Raw genomic sequence first — 22,006 nt, 5'->3', positions numbered from 1 at the left:
GGCCATTCTGACCTGTGTGAGGTGAAGCCTCATAGTAGTTTTGATTTGCATTTCTCTAATAATTAGTGATATTGAGCATCTTTTCATGTGATTTTTGGCCATCTGTATGTCTTCTTTGGAGAAATGTCTAGCTTTTCACTATTGAGTATGATATTAGCTATGGGCTTATTATATATGGCCTTTATTATGTTAAGGTATGTTCCCTCTATACCCACTTTGTAGACAGTTTTTATAATAATTGGATGTTGAATTTTGTTAAAAGCTTTTTCTGCATCTATTGAGATGATATTATGATTTTTATTTTCAGTTTGTTAATGTGGTATATCACATGGAATAGTTTGAGAAGGATAGATGTTAACTCTTCTCTAAATGTTTGGTAGAATTCATGTGTGAAGGCATCTGGCCCTGGACTTTTGTATGTTGGGAGTTTTTAATTACTGATTCAATTTCATTACTGGTATTTGGTCTGTTCATATTTTCTGTTTCTTCCTGGTTCCATCTTGGGAGATTGTGCATTTCTAAGAATTGGTCTATTTCTTCTAGGTTGTCCATTTTATTGATGTATAGTTTTTTGTAGTAATGTCTTATGATCCTTTGTATTTCTGTGGTGTTGGTTATAACTCCTCCTTTTTCATTTCTGATTTTATTGCTTTGGGCTTAGTAATAGTCTTTAAATTCACTCATATTAGTGATCTTCATTTCTTTTCAACAGAACAAAACCCCCACATCCCTCCGCCTGAAAACTGAAACCCTTCAGTCAGAGACACCATATGATCTCTGGGACTTACCTCCCTCCCTTTGCCTCAAAACATGCCCCCTCAATAAAACTATACACTCACTTCACTGCTTCCCCAACATGGGTCTTCATATCTTTCCTTCAGGATGAGCCAAACTCCAGGAAAACTATTAACAACAGTAACCATCCCCCCTCAAAGACTCAATGCTGCTTTGATAACACCCACGGAAAACATGTCATCCCTAATCAGTACTTCTCCCAAAGACCTCCAGCCCCCTATTCTCATCTGATTTCCCCACCTTCATGTCCTTACTCAGGGACAGATAAGCCAAGGATGGAGAAAAGTAGAACCTTAATTACAAGTGACTAACTGAGTGTGGCCTTCCCTCAGCACATTCTCCCCTGACAGAACTTTTGGCCTTGTGGCTGGAGAGACCCAGGCTGTGTTCCTTCTAGATCAGACCATTCCCAGCGCCATGAACAGAGGCAGCTCCTTTGCAAAAAGCCCGAGGGAAGATAGCCGGAAATCAGAGAACTCCAAGGTGAGGTGATCTGCAAGGCACAGAGGAGTGGCCCAGGGGACAATGTAGGGTGACTAGATTTCTGAGGAGGGCAGGCCAGAGGCACTGGGAACAAGGAACAGCATGTCAGGGGGACAAGGGGGGGAATCCAAAGTCTCCCACCCTCACTCCATCCTTGTTTAGCATCCCTGGGTACAAGATCTGTGACCTTGTACTGGATTGGATGACTCTGTCTATTCTGGAAGGTGCGAGGAGTGTATGCTACCAGCCTTAAGCACCTACAGCATGCCAGGTGAGAGCCTAGGCAATGTTACCCATGTTCTCTGTTAGCCGAGACATTGACCAGGAGGGATTATCTCCAGTTTACAGGTATAACATGGAGGTCCTGCAGCCAAGGAAGAATTCCTGGCTGAATGTCAGACATGTTTAGCTGAGTCTTTGGTGGGATTTATTTTTCTTTCTTTTCTAGGCTTTCAAGGATATTTCCAAATACTTCTCTAAGGAAGAATGGGCAAATATGGGATACTCGGAGAAACTCACCTGTGTGTATATGAAGAGAAACTGCGACACCATCACTCATCTAGGTAACAGGAAGTTCTGGGTTCAGACAAGGGTGGGAACAAATGACCATCCCTCTTTACATGCCATGGCTTCTTCTTAGGCTGTGGCAAGTGGCCCACATCTGTCCTTTTGTGTGGGAAGTCCCATGACAGCTTCCAGGCATTCTGCTCTTTTATTGGTATATCCTGTGCAGGGATATGGGCTGGGAGTGGCCACAGAGATGCTCTGACCTGGATCCTGTGTATTTCTCTCCCTCTGGCGCTGGTTCAGATCCCTCCTCCCTGAGCTGATGAGCTTTACTGTTGGTGCTGTGTCCCAGCATTCCACCTCCTCTCAGGTTGCGTGTTAACAAACAAATATTTTGCATTGTTCTAGGTCTCAAGGCTACCCTACCAACTTTCATGTGTCCTAAAAAACGAGCCACAAAATCCAATAGGCGTGATTCTAAAGATTGGAGCCCCAGGGATCAGAGTAAGTGACAGGAAAGGATCTTCTGAAGCCCGTCTACTTTGGGGTCCAGATGGGGAAGAATTCTCAGGAGTTTATTCCCTCAAAAGCATCATGGTTGAGTGAAAAAAAAAAGTTGGATGCAGAAGGTTAAGCACAGTCAGAGGCCATTCATATAAATCCTAAAACATGCAAAACAAATATATATATATTGTATGGATAGTAAGTACATGGTAAATGTATAAATAGAAACCTGAATGAGAATAAAACCCATCAAATTCTGGAGTGAAGAAATGGAGAAGGAGGGAGGGCAGGGATCAGTGAGGGCCGCACAGGTAGCTTCAGCTGTGACTTGTTTGTAATGTTTTGTTATATTTTCAAGAAAAACCTCATAGCAATCTGAAGTAGTTGTGAGGTAATGTTGAGATCCAACTAGACTCAGTGATAGATACAAACATTTCCAATATTATTCTCCATAATTTTCTGTATGTTTGAAACATTTCTTTTTTAAAGGAGCTAGTTCTTGCTAAACACTGTTAATGAATCACAGGATGATTAAGAGAAATTTAAAATATAAATCCACCCAAAACTCCTAAAATAATAGTGCATAGGTAATGGATAACTATCTTAAAAGAGAAAGTGATTAAAACCTTATGTAATGACATATGGCTGTTTCCCTGTGTTTTACCAAAACCAAATAGTTGTCTCACTCCTAATCAAACCTGATTCTATGTGTTGAGTTTGGGAGAGAGTTTAAGAGAGCAATCTTCCACACATTGACCTTTCCTACTTGTCAGTGAGCAGAGGCAATCAATATAGGGTTAAAAAAGTGACAGATTCTAGAAATCTTTGTGCATTTGAGCAGTGTATGTACTCACTTAAAAAGGGGATAGGATGTGTTCACTTGCTCTTTTGCTCTGACAGCAGAGTTGTAAGAAGACAGGGTCAGAATGTTCAAAGTATCTCCAATAGACCTTTGACTCTCCAGCTAAACAGGCCAGATTCCACAAGCTCCCAAAATTACTGCAAGAGGGCTGAAAATCCAGTGCTGGAGTATCTACAAAGTTTTGGACATTAAAAGAGGTGTTTTTATACTGGAAACATTCTAGAACCACTGGATTAAATCATTCATGGTTCATCATACTTAACTGTTTCATTGAGGTGTAACTGACATACTGTAAAATTCACCATTTTAAGTATATGGTGATTTTTGGCTAAAGACCAATCAATTTAATTCTTTAGGGGATAAAGTAAGAAATATGTAATGAATAGGGTGAAGCAGTGATGGGGTTTAGTTCGCATTTTATAAACCATCAGAAGGAAAATTATGAATTGATCCTGCAAATAAATGCATAAACCGTTATAATTTAGAGGCTGTTCTCAAAGTAACTCCTTGACAATTAGTGGACCCGTAACCCTCTGCTGCAGAATTCCCTGATACTGCAGGAGGCTCTCTGCAGTTTGGGAATATTTATCAACAAAGAAAAATTCTGATTTGTCACCTTCTTTTAGATGAACCTACTCAGGGGGCTTCCAACGTGCAAGAGAAAAAACACCTGAAGGTAAGTTCCTCCTAAATCCAAAGGACCAGAGACCGTTTATCTCTCCGTGAATGTGAATATTGGTAAAAGTGGGAAGATATTGAAAATGGCCTGGCCCCCACTGCCTCCCTTTCCTGATCTCTTTATGACAATGCCTGATGTAGTATTAAGAGCTTAATAATAATTAGCAGTTGTCATAGCTGATACTTCTTTTGTTTTCATAGTGATGCCAGATATTATTTTGGGCAATTCACATGGATTAATTTATTTAGTCCTTAAGAAAACTTCATAACATTGCTAATATTATTATCCCTAAATAATAATGAGGGTATTATTATTATTAAATAATAATAATAAAGATGCGGATATTGTGGTACAGAGATGTTAACTAATTTGCTTCAGACCACAGTGGCAGTGGTAGTAGTCTAACCCAAAACCCCAAACCATTTCCAAATTCATGAATTTTTCATATGTTTCTGAAGTTCAGACATTTCCCCTAGGTCTCAACTGCAGACGCTGCTGATGCTTGTTTAGACACCCACTCTCACAACAGGAAGTACCAGGTCCCCTCTGCTCAAAGGGCCCCTTTCATGTTGCTTGGGAATAGCTTGGACTGTTGGCCCCTCCCTTCTGTGAGCTCCTCTGGGGCCTTGTCTGCCCCTGAGGCATCTCTGAAGCCTCAGTCCCAGCCCAGAGGGCCCCTTAGAGGTTTATTAAGTTCTTCCACAATTGCAGGTTAAACTCTAGTATAGAGGGTAAAGGGATCTGGCAGGTGGGTTGCCAGTGTGGACAAAGTTGAGGAGAGAATTCAAGGAAGGATCTTAAAAGAAAGTATTCATTTTTATTATTACCACATTTAAATAGCATTTATATGCTCAGCAAGTTCTTTCACTTAGCTCGTTTTACAGTTATTGTTCATTGATTCATAAATGAGGGTGCTGGTTATATAGTTATTGTTCACTGTTTCATAAACAAAGGAGCTAAATGAAGGTCAGCTTAAGATCACTGGTCAGTGGCACACCCTGACACCAATAGAATTGGTAGAGGAACCACCTCGCTTAATTCCACATGAAATGTTCGTGCTGGGGTAAGACAGGATGTCACATCTGGCACCACTGTCTTGGCTGTCCACATGAATTTCCATGAACCATTCCTTTCTTCTCCCTTCCCTATATTCATCTCCCCCACACTGTTTGCCAGCAGTGTTTTGTCCCCTCTGTACATTGTTTTGTTTACTCTCCTAACAGCTGCTTACTAGTTTATATTCGATTCCTTATATTTTATAGAAGTCCCTCCTCGCTTTCACAGACCTCGTGGATTGTTAGAGCGCTCTGCTTCCCCAAATCTTCCGTGCACCACACTCCTGCTCACACGGAGACTTCTCTTGGCAAGAGTGTCAGTCTGGATAGAGTGTGAAGGCAAGCGTTATAGTCCTGGAGACACCCTTCATTTAAACCATTCCTTTTCCTTCTAACTTCCCAGGTTCTTCGTAATTTAGGTATAGGTAATATAATGATCTCCCAGACTTGTTGAGACCGTTAATTAAGGTACAGTACATGAAGACACTTTGTAAGCTCTGAAGCACTCGAAACATGCCATTGATACTGTTTGTATGTGACCTTCACATTAAAAAGGTGATGCCCAAGAAGTCCGAAAAGAAAAAAGATCATTCGAAGTTAGTCCCAGCAACATCAGGCTCAGAGCAGGCTCAGAAACAGCTGTGCACCCTGGGAAAAGCAAGTGCCTCTGCTCCGAAGAGTAAGGAAACATCAGGTAAGAGGAAACTCTTTGGGAGCAACTCCTCTGGCTTCCCTGGCCATATTCAAGTGCATGGGCTAGGTGGGGGAGATGGATCCTGGACAGGCCAGGGGCCAGGCTGGGCTGACGAGCTTGCCCAGCTCCAACTGAGACATTAGAACTGACTTCCAGGGAATTCCCTGGCAGTCCAGTGGTTAGGACTCAGCTCTTTCACTGCCGGGACCTGGGTTCGATCCCTGGTCGGGGAACTAAGATCCCACAAGCCACAAAGCACCGCCAAAAATTTTTTTAAAAAAAAGAAAAAATGAGAAAGCCGTTTAACTAGGGGCAAGCCTTCCAAATTCTCTGAGCTCCAGATTCCTAGTCCATAAAACGGAGATAAAGAATCAGAGTTCACAGGTTGTTCAAAGGTGTTCAATTCAAGGGACTTCCCTGGCAGTCCAGTGGTTAAGACCCTGCACTTCCACTACTGCAGGGGACACGGGTTCAATTCCTGGTCGGGGAACTAAGATTCTGCATACCGCAAAGGGAGCAGCCAAAAAAAAAAAGGTATTCAATTCAATCTAGAAGACCTGACACCATGAAAGGTGCTCAGGTCATTATTCTATGTGTGATAACCTGAGAATATAGCTTACTCAAAGTTTTATCCCCACCTTCAGCTCAATGCCTGACACACACTATGCCCTTAACAAATATCTGCTGAATGAAAGAAGTTTGGAATAAATGTTCTGGTAAGTAAAGAGGTTGGGAATCTAAACCTGACAACGGAAGGAGCCAGAAGCTAAAACTCTAAATGGCGTTTGGTGTGTATTGGTACGGGTTTAGTATCTCAGCCTCTCTGAGCCAAAAGGTGTGGAAAACAGACTATGTAGAAGGCCTGTGGTCACTTGGGAAGGGAGGATGCATCTCCTCATCTGACAAAACAGGGCCCAGCACTCCCTAACCCACCCAACCCCCACTTACCAACTCTTCTCCACCATAGGACCCAAGGAAAGGGAGATTAATATCTGGGACTGCAGACTACGGGAAAGAAAGAACCTGGTGGCCTATGAAGAGATCAGTGATCCTGAGGAAGAGAATTAACTCTGTAAGTGACCTTTCAATCCATCCCCACGTCCCTGCAAAATGCACTGCTTTCTTATGGTATTTGTATCCCATCTTGTCACTTGTGCCCCAAATCATTCCTTTCTCCCTGTCCCTTGGGGTGCAGCTCTGAGGCTAAATGAGGAGCTTTCCCATGCTTTTTCTGCTCCCTGCTCTATATATCCAGAGATCTTCCCTCCCCAGGATGCTGTGGGCTCCCAAACCCTAGGTCAGCTCCTGGCATGTAGGCCACACCTTCCTCTAGCCTAGAAACTCAAGGACAGATGGGGGAGTTGCTGCGGCCCGAGCAGAAGTTTGCTCTTAAGGAGCAGTGGGAGGTGTGCGTAGACCACAAGGCAAGGCAGAGACAGAGTATACAGGGCTATGCAGGTCAGAATTAAGTAGTGATTTTTCAGTCAATGGGAGCTCACCGCCACTTATTTTCCTTCTCTTTCCTTGCCTCAGCCTCAGGGATGTGACAAGTGCCCATGATGAGAAGCAGAACCTGGTGGCCTTTCAGAACATGGGCATGGCTGTGAACTCCTGGCCATCAGGTGTATAGCAAGTGAAAGAAAGAGTTCACAGCAGTGAAAAGTTAAACATGATTGTTCTTACTATGTGCCTAACATTGTTCGATATTAGAGTTGTGTTGATGAGCAAGACATATACCTAATGTGTATTTCTCTCTGTGTATCCATGCATCTACCTTAAAAAAAAACAAGTATTGTCAGGTATTCTTTGTACAGAACATCACTAACCTCCCTCTCTCCAAATGCAACTAGTGAGGGCAGGTCTGGGTGTTTGATTCCAGATGTTTTTCTCTGCATTTATACACACACACACACACACACACACACACATACACACACGGTACCACTATGAGCATCTCTCACCTGCTTTTCACCACTAGCAGCGTGTCCTGGACAAGTCTGTCTCACTTTGTTTCCTGTTCAGCAGGTGCTCTGTGCTACAAACCTCCATTATTCATTTACCTTCTATCAGTCACTGACAGTTAATAAAGATTTACAAGTTTTTCCCAGTTGTTTGCTCCTCCCATTCTTGTGCACACAACCTTGTGCACCTGTGTGTGTTTCTTTAACACACGTTCTTAGAAGTGGAATTGTTGTGTCAAAGGGTTCATTCATCCGACACCTAATGGGTTTGTACTGTGTACTGAGCGCCATTCTAGGTGCTAGAGAGACATCAGGGAACAAGATAAACAAGTGTCCCTGCGCACGTGGAGGTGACAGTCTGGTGGGGGATGTTGTTAGTTTTTATTTTGGTGAATGCTGTACACCCCAGTCCTAGGGCAGGATTCTGCAGGTGGTTGGACACCTTGACCCTTGCTCTTTCTAAGATCTTCAGGGTCTTGGGGCTGGGACAGTCCATTTGGGAGTCTGTGGGAAGAGACAGAGATGAAACTGTCAACTGGGGAACGTGGAGGAATAGGGAAGGAGAGGTCCACTGTGGGGCCCATGGTGGACAGGAATGGAAGAGTCTACTTAGTCATAATTCAGGGCAGCAACAGATGGAAAATTCCACTGGACAAAGGCATGAAATTGCCCATCTCATGACCAAGGGCTTGGGCGCTGGGATGGGGGTCAAGTATCGAGAATGGGACAGTCCTCTCCCAGATGGACCATTGCAGGTCACGGAGCTGAAACAGTCAGCTCTGGGGAAGGGAAGAGAGGAGTATATTTTAGAGCAAACCATTGTGTGTGTTGGGGAACATTAAGGCTACCAACGGAGATCCAAGGTGACTTGCATGGGACCTCAAACAGCAGCCCCAGATGGAGGCAGTGTTGCACCATTTTGACCATCAGCTGCCCATCACCTCAGCCTCCTGGTTCTCAGCCAGCCTTGGAAGGTCTCCACTCTCTTGCTGAGGCCTCCATCTCCCCTACCTGTGCCTTCATCCCACCTCTGGACCCGTCCCCTCACCCCAACATATCTGGATCAAAGGTGGGAGGAACCATAAGCCGGCAGATGATGGGCTCCTGGAGAAGGGCAAGAATCAAGTCTCTCCTTGGACTCTGGTCACTGTGACTCCAGGCTGGAGCCACGGTTGCTGGGCCAGAATTGGGTCTACCCACTCCCACAAACACTCTATGACAGCTGCAGGGTATCAGGATCGCTGTCCACACAGCAGCTCTGGGGCCAGGCTTGGGTCTGGGTCTCCTAAAGACCCCGAGGATGGGGGACCCTGCCCAAGAGGACCTTGCTCTGGAAGACTGAGAAAAGCCTCAGAGAATCACCACTCTGTGGAGCTCTGGACCTGGGAATTGGCATTGACCATGACAGTCAGGTGGGGAAGGAGGCATGGGCGGGGCTATAGACAGATGTGGACATGCGTATAAACCCCCTCTGACCAGCACATTCTGAGGCACAGCCTTCCTACAAGGGTGACCCTCCTCACAGAGCCAGCTCCTGGGGGCTGCATGGTGAGGGCATCCCAGTTTACCTGAGTCCCCACCTACTCCTCCAAGAATAATAGTGCCATGCCACTCAAGGTCATACTTCTGAGTGAGACAGGTCCCAGGCCCAGGAGTCTGCACCCCAGGCCAGGAACAACAACATCTGCAGGAATGAGGGAGGTGTGCTCCACTGGGGTCTCCCCCTCTCAGCCCACCTTCTCTAATAACCATATAAAGTGCAATTAATATTCATCTTATGTTTGCAAAGTGCCTGGGCTGATACTAAGCATCTCATATAGATTCTCCCATTTATCCCCACAACCAACCTCTGAGCACAGACTCTATCATTTATGATACTATAGGTATTATGTGTAGCCAGAGAGAGACATTGTAATGAGAGACGGAGACACAGACAGACGTCCAGCTTCTTGCCAGAGTTCCTACAGCTGGCATGTGCAGGAAGAGCTGAGTTTGGAACTCACTGTGACTTCAGAGACACTAAGGAAGATAAATATGTGTTTGGGGGGTGTGGGTAGAGAGACTTGAATGAGCTCTGAGTTCTGCCCCAAATCTCAGGGTGGAGAATGTGGAGTCGTTTTTCCACGACAAGGAACCCTAGAGATGGAGCATGCCAGAGGGAGAGGAAGGACTGGTGGTCATGAGGGCAGGGGAGGACAGAGATACACAGGGTGGGTGGAAGAGGGACTGGCAGAGAGGCAAGGGAGACCCAGGGCCCAAGTGTGTGTTATCACAGCCATCAGTGGGAGAGGGTGCCAGGAAGGGCATGAGGGGTCAGCTGCTTGGGGGTAGAGGGCACCCAGAACTGTGAGCACACCCTGCCTAGTGCTGCAGGGAGAGGTGGGTGCTGCCCAGGTCAGTGAGGTCACTCTACTTGTGCCTCAAAGGAAATAAATTCTATTTTACCCCAGTATTGTTCTTCATTACTGAAGCTTAATATTCTGCTAATACACATTGCATACCTTGTTCTCCATGCAAATACAGAAGAGGACATCCGAAAGAGACACAGAAGGATTTGATTTTTCTTTTTCCCAAGAAAAATGGGATTCACCAGATGGATTCCACAGCACAGGGGACAGGTGCAGGAAAGGATGGCTTGAAAACACTCTTGAGTCATAACAGGGAACATTTCCCCTTAGGTTCCCTGGGTAGATACAGCGCCTTCCTTCTTTCCATCCTCCTTCCCTCCCTCCCTCCCTTCCTCTCCTCTCCCTCCTCCTCTTTCTCCTCCATGTGACAGATCCAAATTTTGAGATGCAGGGAGACTACGGTTTTGCCCAACCCCAGGAATCAGCCTATATATGGCCCCAAGTACACCCCCAATCAGCCTCCCTCCCACATCAAGTCTGGGGCCCAGTGTGGATGCATGTGCTCTTCTGATGAGGGTCCAAAGTGACTTTTCTTTTTACTTCCAGTCTCTGTTTTGTTTCTCTTTCAATAATTTTTTTTCTTTCAATAATTTCTAAAACTGGTTCTAAAGCAAAATCCTAGGAATTCCCTGGCTGTCCAGTGGTTAAGACTCCACGCTTTCACTGCTGAGGGCTGGGGTTCAATCCATGGTTGGGAAACTAAGATCCCACAAGCTACACAGCACGGCCAAAAAAGAAAATCCTATTCCTAGTAGAGAACTGGGAAAATGCAAGGACATGTGAGAGAGAAAAGTACATCCATCACAAGAAAACAGTTCTGAGCTTTATTCACTAAGACTCACAGTAAAGAACACATTTTACAAGTGACTGAAACAAATGCTTCACAGAACAATATTGACCCTTATACATGTGATACTCTCCAATATTTTCTGTTCTGTTTTGTGACATGCTATGTTATTTCGTTCTAATTCATTTAAAACAGGCAATTCTCTTCAGGACCCATAAAATATTTTATTGACCATGGGTCACAACCTGCAGTTTGGAAAGTCCTTCTCCAGGGTCCCAGTGTGTGTCCATCAGGTGACTTGCTGCTCCAGCTCCTACAGGGAGGGTTCAAGGAAGCCTTATGATGCCCCTCGGAGCCAGGGTCCCCTGAAAGGTGCTGACCTGGAGGCTTCCTGCTCCCCTGGCACAGGCCTGAGCAGGGGAGCGGGGTATGGAGGGGTGGGCCATCCCAGATGTCTGGGAAAAACACTCCTAGGTCTCTTGTTTTACTCTCACACTACTACCACACCCACAACACTTCTGGGACGTGTGGGGTTTTTCCCCACACCAAAGCAATTCTCTGCATCATCAGTCCTGACACTAATGGGAGTTCACACAGACCCCATGGGTTAAGAGTTCAGTCCCACAAGACTTCCCCTTCCAGCTCAGATGCTAACTGATAGTCCCAGGTTGTCACCTGTACTTCTAACCAACCGGATACACATCAGAGGTTCCCATGACCCCTTTCTCAAATTCAGTCATTTGCTAGAATAGCTCATAGAACTCAGGGAAACACTTACTTACATTTACTGGTTTATTAAATAATAAAGGACTTGATAAAGGATACAGATGAACAGCCAGATGAAGAAATACCTGGGGCGAGGTCTGGAAGGGTTTGTGGCACAAGAGCTTCCGTCCCTGTGACATTGGGTTGCCCACTCTCCCAGCATGGATGTGTTGACCCACCCAGAAGCTCCCGGAACTCCATGCTAGTGGGATTTTATGGAGGCTTCCTCACGTAGGCATGATCAATTATTAACTCCATTTCCAGCCCTGTCCGTTCTCTGGAGGATGGGGGGTGGGGCTGAAAATTCCAAGCTTGTAATCATAGCTCGGTCTTTCTGGTGACCAGGAGCCCACCCAGAGTCGCCTCATTAAAACAGAAGTTGCTGCTAGTGCTCTTATCATGTAGGGAATTACACGGGTTTTAGGAGCTCTGTGCTTGGAACCAGGGGCAGAGGCCAGTATATATATTTTTTCTGTTATTTCAAAGCAGGCTTCATCCTTTTGGTGGGGAGGGATACCAGTTCAGAGTAGATTGGGTTATAAAGAAACGACAATCAGAGTTTTTGTCACTCACGCTGCTTGCCCACGGCAGGTAGACTGGGACGGCTCTTCTCCACATTATTAGCACCCTCATGCTAGGTCCCAGGGACATGGAGCAGCCACATGGGTGGCCCAGCAGAGAGAAAAGAGAGTGGCTAGACTTCCTAGGTGGCACAGTGGTTAAGAATCCACCTGCCAGTGCAGGGGACACAGGTTCAATCCCTGCTCCAGGAAGATACCATATGCCACAGAGCAACTAAGCCCATGTACCACAACTGTTGAGCCTGAGCCCGTGAGCCACAACAGTTGAGCCCATGTGCCACAACTACTGAAGCCCACGTGCCTAGAGCCCATGCTCTGCAACGAGAAGCCACCGCAATGAGGAGCCTGCTCGCCGCAACTAGAGACAGCTTGTGTGCAGCAACGAAGACCCAATGCAGCCAATAAATAAATTTATTTTTTAAAAAAAGATTGAATGCTTTAAAAAAGAGAGAGAGTGGCTAAATATGAACTGGCTCATCAAAGGGGGTCTGACCCTTGAAGGGGTGAGAGAGTGTGGTCCTCTGGGAGCAGAGAGAGCCAGGATATTTGTGAACATCCTACAGTCAGCCACAAGGAGGGTGTGGCATCACAGAAGAGAGTGTGGTGTGGGAGAACTGACTAACCCAGTGGTTCTCTATGGGGGAGGGCGGGTGTGGATGTTGTCCCCTAGGGGATATTTGACAATGTCTGGAAACATTATTGGTTGTCATGACTTGATACAGGGGAAGGTTACTGGCATCTAGTGGGTAGATAAAGGTTAAGAATGCTGCTAAACATCTTACAATGCAGAGCACAGGGCCCCCCGCCCCTGAGAAATTATCCAGCCCCAAATGTTAATGGTGCCAAGGTTGAAACCCATGGCAAAAGGAATGTTGTTTGTTTGTTTGTTTGTTTGTTTGTTTGTTTATTTATTTATTTATTTTTTGAGTTAGGAATGTTATTTAAATGGAGAGATTTCAGGCATTAGACACAGGCTCTCTCTCAGCGAGGTGGGGCAAGAAAGAGAATGGTACAGTTTTTCTTAGTCAGCCAGTTTATCACAAGACACTTATTAAGCCTTGATTGTGTACAGAACTCTGTGGGAAAGACTGACAAGTTAAGAGAGGGTTCCTGTTGTCATCTGAAGGAAGAGAGTTGATGGTGAATGTGTCCTCTTGTTCCCACTGCTCTGAGGGCCACCTCAGCTTGATGTCAAGGGTACCTGTGTATGGATCTGTTTCTCAGCTTTCTTTTCTGCTGATCCCTGTGCCAGCACTGCCCTATGTCAGGAACCGTAGCTCCACAATACGATTGGCTATTCAGAAGGCAAGTCCTTCCTCTGTGTCCTTCTTTAGGTCCTTTGCACATCCAGGTATATTTTAGAATATGCAGGTCAAATTCCATGATTGGAAAAAGGGTCCCTGTTGTGATTCTAACTGGAATTTCATTGAATTTGTAGAACAGTTTGGGGGTTAATGACATCTTTACGCTGTTGAGTCTTCCTACCCAAGAATCTGAGTATTGTCTCCATTTTTAAGATCTTTCTTAAGTCTTCCATAAAGTTTTATAATTTATTGTATCCACAGTTTGCACATTTTTGTTAGATTTATTTTCTATTGTCTCTATTTCTCACAAAAACCTATGGGGTTGGTGGGGGCCTGAGATTCAGAGAAATGGCCAGAGCTCCCTCTCCAGTTCACACCTGAAGGAACTGTAAAAGGGGACAGATTTCCTCTTCCATTAGAGACAGAGGGCTTGGGGTGCACTGCTGGGGGCAGACGCCATTTGCACTGAAAGTCAGCCAACCAACCACACTGTAGAAGAAATTATATGGGAACCACAGTAATTATATTTCTACTTTCAGTGGAACTCTAGACTTTAGGAATCAGGAAGGCACTGGGTAGGGGACAGAGGCAGAAAGGAGACTGAGAGACAATGAGAAAACTATAGTGGCTTCATAATATTGCTTTGGATTTAGTCCAGTTCACTTTATTCTGTTGGCTTAATAAATTAAGATTTACTCTCCCTTAGGGAGACACATGTCCTTGTAGGAACACAGTTTTTGAGCCCATGACATAGGCCAATGATGCTTTGGACAACATTTTATGTGTTTTACAGTCTTATCTGAACATCGTATTCATAAAATGCGTGGATCAAGGTATCACCAGTTCAGACTCTCCGTGAGTGGGTAGGGCATCTCAGTATCCTGTTCGCTTTGGGGTGACTGGCCACGGAGTAGACAGGCTGGAAGTGGAACCCTCTCTACAAATGTGTTTCTTTCATTATTACTGTGGAGGCTGAAGGTATCTCAGGCTCTAATTTGCTTCTTTCTCACCATTCCCCACACCTATTCTCGGGGCCCTTCCTATGTAGCACGTAGGGAGTTCACGGTCTTTAGAAGTCATTAAAGTGCCGTCCACCCTGTGTAGGGGTGTTGGGGACTCAACTAGCCCTTTAGTTCTGGTGATAGTTCTGGCTCTTTCTGTCCATTTACCCTCCACCTGGAGTTTCTCTGGATATACTCTTACCTTCTTAGTCGTTTCTGCCGGCTCCTTTTGGCTTCTGGTTCTCTTCACCCTTATAAATCATATCTAAACTGCTTTCTCTTTTTAGGAATTCTTCACTCTTTCTCGTTCCTGGATGGTACCCTTTCTTCTTTTCCAGTACTTTATGAAATTTTTCCATCATTTCAGTGGAGCAGTGGGGAGGTAGACAAATTTGCTCAAATAGCCATCTTCGGATAGTCTTCAAGGGTATTTTTTAAAGTTCCTAGAGAAAAAGTTGTTTTCATTTTATTATATTGTGTTCAGAAAATGTCCCTTGTACTCGTCTACATTTTGCCAGGGGTGGTGCTGGTAGTGGTGGAATTTATCAAGATTGTATTTGTTGCCTATTATGGGTATTATACAGAAGGTTGGGAAGATTTTTCACTTTCTTTAATGAGCAATTCTTGGAGTTTCATCTTAGAGGCAAAAGCGACTGATAGCAGCCAATCTGTGAGGTGTTGGAGGCGAGTCTACAAATGAACCTTTAAATTAACTTAAGCTGATTATTGTAAGGCCCACTCCTGCTGTTTCTCCCTTTGGATTCTAAGTTTGGAGTTTTTCAGAGGCTTGGTTACAAAGAACAGTTCTTGCCCCTGGTGATTTGAGTTTCCATTTTGCCTCCTCAGATTCCTCTATAAGTCTGATCTCACCTTCTTTCTATCTCCCAGGAGTGCCTCAGTATTTCTGATACCCACAAGCACCGTTTCTTACTTTCCTGGACTGTTAAGAATTTATCCTTAAAAACACTTTTCCTCCCAAATCAATGGGATGCTAGGTGGGATGTGAGGTGGGCATATGGGCTGTATCTGTCACCTTGTTCCAATTGTCTCTTTATAGATATATGGTGCAATTTTTTTCACTATATGAATGTAATTTTTCTCCATTTTATTTTCTAAGTAGGTTACTTATAACAAGATACATTTGATTTGCTCAGGATCCAGGTGGTTTTTCTGGGCCAGGTGGTTTTTCTGCTGGTCTTGCCTGGGATCACTGATATAACTAGAGTCAGCTGGCAGGTGGGTTGAGGCCTCAGCTAGGATGAGTCCTTGCTTCTTGTGATCTTATCCTCCAACAGGCCAGCCTGGGCTTCTTCACGTAGCAGGCTTAGGTCCTCTGAGACCTGCTGCTTCCCCAGGCTCTGCTCTGCAGGTTCCCTTTCACCAGTTTTGGTGCAGGACTCAATCTGTTTTATACTCCAAAAAAAAATTTATTTCACGAGGCAGTGGTTACAGAAGGATACTTTATTGAAGATTTCATAGGGAAGACTGGTAAAAAGTGAAGGGAGTATATATTTTACAGAGCTAAGAAGTTCACTGCAAAAACCACCTGAACTGCCTTTTTTTGTCCAAAATATCACCCTTAATTATCCTACTACTGGTTCTTCTATTGCTTTCCTCTATCCCCAATCCTCAAAATTTCCATTTTCTTATTGGGACAGTTTTACTCTCTCCAGACCTGCGTCCTCCACAATCAACACTTAGTCTTAATGTGTTTGAATGCCCTTGTTTCAGCTCAGGTTCCAAAGGAAAGAGCCTTTGGGCCATATAGGACAGCTCCAGACAGACTATACAGAGAAACCCTGCTTGGAACAGTGCATGAGAGGAAGGAAGGAGTATAGATCAAAACGTACCCAAGAGGCATTTACTCCCCCACACTTGCATCATCTGGCCACTTCGGCAGCTGTTTGGGAAGCCAAATCTCACACTTCGAGGTGTAGTGTTTCATACAATCCAAAAGTAACAGGGGGCTTCCTAGGTGGTGCAGTGGTTGAGAATCCACCTGCCAATGCAGGGGACACGGGTTCGATCCCTGCTCCAGGAAGATCCCACATGCCGCGGAGCAACTAAGCCCGTGCGCCACAACTATTGAGCCTGCGCTTTAGAGCCCGTGAGCAGCAACTGCTGAGCCCATGTGCTGCAACTACTGAAGCCCACGCGCCTAGAGCCCATGCTGTGCAACAAGAGAAGCCACAGCAACGAGGAGCCCGTGCACTGCAACGAAGAGTAGCCCCCGCTCACCGCAACTAAGAAAAGAAAGCCCACGCACAGCAAAAAAGACCCAACACAGCCAATAAAAATAATAATAATAATAATAATAATAATAATAATAATAATAATAATAGGAAGAGCCAGAAGTGGTGGGAGGAACCAGAAAGTCCAGGTGTGCAGCTCCTTTGCCTGGTTTTACAGTGGCATTTAGGGGTGAGAGCTAAATATTCCCAGGCAAGTACTAAATTCACCTGGTAGTTAGAGTAGCCATCTGTGCTAGCTAATTGCCTATATCCGGAGGAAAAATTAAACTCTTGTCTCTATGACTAGCAGGTGCTTACAGCCTGGAGCCAGGCACCTAGGCTAAATTCTCAGGTGACAGGGAGCCAGGGCGCTTATCTTCCTTGACATCCACATTTCAAAGAGATGGCTCCAAGGCTCTTAAGAAAGACATTCCTGGCTTATAGGCTGGCAAGAGGCTTATTTAGCTTTTTAAAATATGTACATACATATCAAAGGCGTGGAGGAAGGATTCACAGATGCTAGGTTTCTCAAGGAAATGCTGGAAGAAAAATGGAGGGGAAATGTCTTTCCCTTTTGACAATAGGGAAAATTCAATTTTGTGTTTATTTACCCTAATGATATCCCCCGTTGTTACTCTTTTGTACTTATACTACCATTCTTTATCTCCATCGCCATTTCTGCCTTTCCCTGGGTAGTTTATAGCTGTCTAAATATCCAGTAAGTCCATAGTAAGATGCAAATAAAGCAATCATCAGAAATACAATAGAATGAATTTTAAAGTTTAATATAATACTCACCTTGGGAGAAAGAAACCTTAAATATGTCATACCAATGATGAGTGGTTAAAGCAGATTCTTTATTGAGCAAATGTGCAAAAATTCTTTGTCATACATTAATTGTACTGCTGTGCTGTCTTGAATGCTTGTGCTTTCTCTATCTTAAACCTTCCGAGACCCTGCATGCCTGAGACTGTTTTTATTCCGCCCTATATAAAAGTTCCTTTCTTTCAACACTTTGGGGTTATTCCACCACTGTCTCCTTGCCTCCACGGAGATCTGATGTCAGTTTAATTATTCTTCCTTTGTAAGTAAACTACTATTTCTCTCTGAAAGTTTTAAAAATGATTTTTGCTTATCTTTCATAATTTTGCACTTCACTGTGTCTAGAGGTATTGTAGAGGGGGTATAGGTGTGGGGCTGTTATTTATTATAATTGCCTGGCCCAGTGGGTGGAGGGAGGGCTAGGGAAGGAATGGCTAGTTACCAGTCAGTCTGACTGCACTTTTTCTATGAGCTTTCCAACCCCACTATGCCTTGATGTGACCATGCCCCTTCAGACTGGCACTGGATCAGCCCAGCCACTTTTCTGCTCTGTGGTGATTACAGGACAGGTAATGAGCCCTCTAGAAAATATAAGGAGGCAAAGGGATGCAATTAGAAAGCTCCATCTCAGTTTATCCTGTGGCCTCTGGCCTTTCCCCACAAACCATCAAGAGTTTTGTTACTGGGAACTGTTCTGAAATCCAACCACCTTCTCACCTCTTCTGTGCAAAGGTTATGTGACTTACACAAGGTCACACAGCTGGTAAGTTGCAAAGCCAGAATCTGAACCCATTAGGTCTGGCTTCAGAGTTTGCAATCTAAGAGGCTAATACTCTTAATTATTCTATAATTCTACCATTAATTAGCATCTCTACCCATCCCTTAAACAACACAAGAACTTGTCTTTTCTTTCCTGTCCCTTTCCTCATCTTTCATGTTTATATTACATGAAATTTTAGTTCAAGATTATAATTTTTTTAATTTACAATCTGACTTTTCAATAAATTTTATTTTCGCCCCTCACCATTGCTTTATTGGAAACCCCTCCTTCCTCCTAAATCCATTTTTCTTCTTCTTGCTAGATCACATACCCAAATCATCCTTTCAGAGAGGATATGTGTATCATGAACTTTCTGAAATATTTTTGCTCTCATCTGGATTATTTTGGCTGCATCTAGAAATCTAAGTTCAAAGTTATTTCTCATCAGTTCTTTGAAGAACTTCTCCATTATACTCTCTTTTCTCTCTGGAAACTTTCAGGATTTTCTCTTTATCTTTTGGGATTTTATCTTTAACCTAAAAGTTTTATTTCATGTGTGTGTGTGTATGTGTGTATGTGCTTGAGTCACGCTCAGAACTTAGTGTCTCTTTTCAGTTTGAAGATTCATGTCTCTTCAGCTTAGAAAATCCTAGAACATTATTTCTTCATGTATTGCCCTCTCTCCAGTCTTTCTATTCTGTATGTCTGGAACTCCTATTAGATGAATGTTGAAACTTCTGGCATCTATTCTACATTTCCCTTATTTTTTCCTTTCATACCTTCTACTTCTTAATCCATTTGTGCTACACTGTGAAGTAATGCCATTGCCCAAACACATTTTTTTCATTGGTTTGCTCCAATTTCTCTTACTAATTTGCAAAAGCTCTGTTATATATTGAGGATAGTTGCCTTTAAATTGTTGCTTGTTGTAGGAGAATAGAATATGCCACCCCAAAATATGCCTCTTTGGCATAAAGATTACTTTAAGCTGATTATTTTGAGAAACAGCAGACACTGGAGAAGTTCTAGAAAGAGTAGAAGTTACTCTTTTCTAAGGGAAATTTACATTTACAAAGGAAATCTCCATTTGTAAGAGTGTTACCTTCTCTGTGCTAGGAAGAGAAAAATGACTAAATCACAAGAAACTCTTATCCATGGAGAAAGCTCTGACTTAACTCTGCATGACAAATCTTATCCTTGTTTACCATACTTGCCCTGGTCACTTTCCCACACCTTGCCTCTCAACCAGAAGCCCAAACCCCTTTTGCTTTTGTTTTAGGCTAAGTTGCTACATGCATCCAAGTTCTACCCATCCCTTTGTGTTACTCATCCCTGAGTCTCTCCCATCTGTATATGATTTACACATATTAATAAACTTCCACTTGTTTTTCTCTTATTAACCTGTCTTTTGTTACAGAGCCCCAACCAAGAACCTAGCATGGTAGAAGGAAAAGATTTTTTTCCTCCCCTACAACAATGTTTCAACATTTTCCTTCAAATTTGTTTTTCAAATAGTTATCTATAGTGTGTTTTGACTTAGGTAACACTTTAATTTTTACATCATAAATATGTCAGATTTGTTGCTCTTACCCTTGGTGTAATGACAAGAAATGCCATGCCACCTCAAGATTTATCATAATAGTTTCCTAAATTTTATGCTACTTCTTTATGACTTCAAATTTTCACATTTAAACCTAATTTTTCTTGAATTTATTATTTTATGTAGTAAAGGTAAGAATTTAATCCTCATTTTCTCCAAATGGATGGACAGTTGTTGAACTATCACTTACTATACAACTACAACTGTCTTTTACCCACTGTTTGGAAATGCATGCTAAAGTTTTGTATATAGGTCAGTTTATTTTATCATCTTTCTCTTTTGTTTCACTAATTGTTTCTGTGTGTATTAGTTTTCTCTTGCTGTTATAACAAATTACCACATAGTTAGTGGCTTAAAACAACACAAATTTATTATCTTATACCTCTGTAGGTGAGAAATTCCAAATGAGTCTCACTGGGCTAAAATCAAGGTGTTCCCAGGGCTGTGTTCCTTTCTGGAGGCTCCAGAAAAGAAACCATTTTCTGGCCTTTTCCAACTTCTAGAGGCTGCCCACATTCTTTGGCTCATGGCCCCCTTTCCTCCATCCACAAAGCCCACACATAACACCTCTCTGGCCCTGCTTCTGTCATCACCTTTCTTTCTCTGACGCTTTCTGCTTCCATCTTCCACTTATAAAGGCCCTTGTAATTACCTTGGACCCACCCAGATAATCCAGGATAATCTATTTTAAAGTTTAGTAAACTTAATTCCACCTGCAATTTTTTTTTAATTTTTTTCTTTATTTAGGCTGCATTGGGTCTTAGTTGTGGCACACGGGATCTTTCATTGCGGCGCACAGGCTCTTCATTGAGGCACACGGGCTTCCCTCTAGTTGTGGTGCACGGGCTTTTCTCTAGTTGTGGCTCACAGGCTCCAGAGCATGTAGGCTCAGTAGTTGTCGCATGCAGGCTCTCTAGTTGTGGTGTGTGGGCTCAGTAGTTGTGGCATGCGGTCTCAGTTGCCCTGCAGCATGTGGGATCTTAGTTCCCCAACCAGGGTTCAAACCAGCATCGCCTGCATTGCAGGATGGATTCTTAACCACTGGACCACTAGGGAAGTCCCCTTTACATTTTAATTCCCCGTTACATATAACAACATACAGGTTCTGGGGATAAAGATATGGACACCTTTGCAGGCAGAGGCACACTGTTCCAGGCCCCTTACTGATTTTTAAGTACATCTCAGCATTTGTTAGGGCAAGAACAGCCTATTATTTTTTTAATTTTCAAAAAAATCTTAGTTATAAAATAAATAAATCCTGGTGATATAATGTACAGCATGGTGACTATAGTTAATAATGCTGAATTGTATACTTGAAGGTTGCTAAGAGAATTGATCTTAAAAGCTTTCATCACAAGAAAAAAATTTGTAACTATGGTAATGGATGTTGACTTGTGGTGATCATTTCACAGTATACGCAAACATTGAATCATTATGTTGTACACCTGAAACTAATATAATGTTATATGTCAATTATATCGCAATTAAAAAAAAGAATTCAGGCTTGTACATCTGAGTATTTTCTCAAAAGAATAAATAAAAATGTTTCATAATTGTCTAAACTTCAAATAATTCATAAAAACTAAAAGTAATTCTTGGCTATTCTCATATATTTATTCTGCTGCCATGTGGTTTTCCACTGGCAAACTTTAGAAGCAGTATGGCATAATCCAAAAAAAATTCATAATCCAAAGAAAATCCCACCTGGGGACTTCCCTGGTGGTGCAGTGGTTAAGAATCTGCCTGCCAATGCAGGGGACACAGGTTGGAGCCCTGGTCCGGGAAGATCCCACATGCCACAGAGCAGCTAAGTCTGTGTGCCACAACTACTAAGCCTGAGCTCTAGAGCCCACAAGCCACAACTACTGAACCTGCGTGCCACAACCACTGAAGCCCAAGAGCCTAGAGCCCACTGCAATGAGAAACCCGCTCACCACAAGGAAGAGTAGCCCCTGCTCGCCGCAACTAGAGAAAGCCTGTGCACAGCAACAAAGACCCAACATGGCCAAAAAGAAGAAAAAAAAAAACAAAGCAAAACCAAAAATCAAAAAGAACAAAGAAAATCCCACCTGGATTTTATTTAGAAATAGCATTAAGTAGAAAATTTCAGTACATAGAAATTGTATAAAATAGATATCAGAAATGACATCTATACAATATTGAATCTTCTCATCCAGGAATAGAATGTTTTTGCAAATTTATTATTT

The 22,006-nt window shown here is 43.3% G+C and overlaps 1 protein-coding gene across 1 annotated transcript; it reads left to right on the top strand.

Annotated features, from left to right (window-relative positions):
* The first annotated feature begins 1,212 nt into the window (after positions 1-1,212).
* On the top strand, positions 1,213-7,251 carry LOC130841524 (putative protein SSX6). Its single transcript, XM_057717653.1, has 7 exons — positions 1,213-1,278; positions 1,727-1,841; positions 2,194-2,289; positions 3,694-3,827; positions 5,441-5,579; positions 6,547-6,651; positions 7,113-7,251. The coding sequence occupies exons 1-6, from the start codon at positions 1,213-1,215 to the stop codon at positions 6,645-6,647; spliced, it is 651 nt and encodes a 216-aa protein (XP_057573636.1). The 3' UTR covers positions 6,648-6,651; positions 7,113-7,251.
* The last annotated feature ends 14,755 nt before the right edge of the window (positions 7,252-22,006 follow it).

The sequence above is a fragment of the Hippopotamus amphibius genome, chromosome X (genome assembly GCF_030028045.1).
Source record: "Hippopotamus amphibius kiboko isolate mHipAmp2 chromosome X, mHipAmp2.hap2, whole genome shotgun sequence".
NCBI lineage: Eukaryota > Metazoa > Chordata > Mammalia > Artiodactyla > Hippopotamidae > Hippopotamus > Hippopotamus amphibius.
Note: the sequence above shows the minus strand (reverse complement) of the source record. Positions and strands in the feature narration are given on the sequence as shown.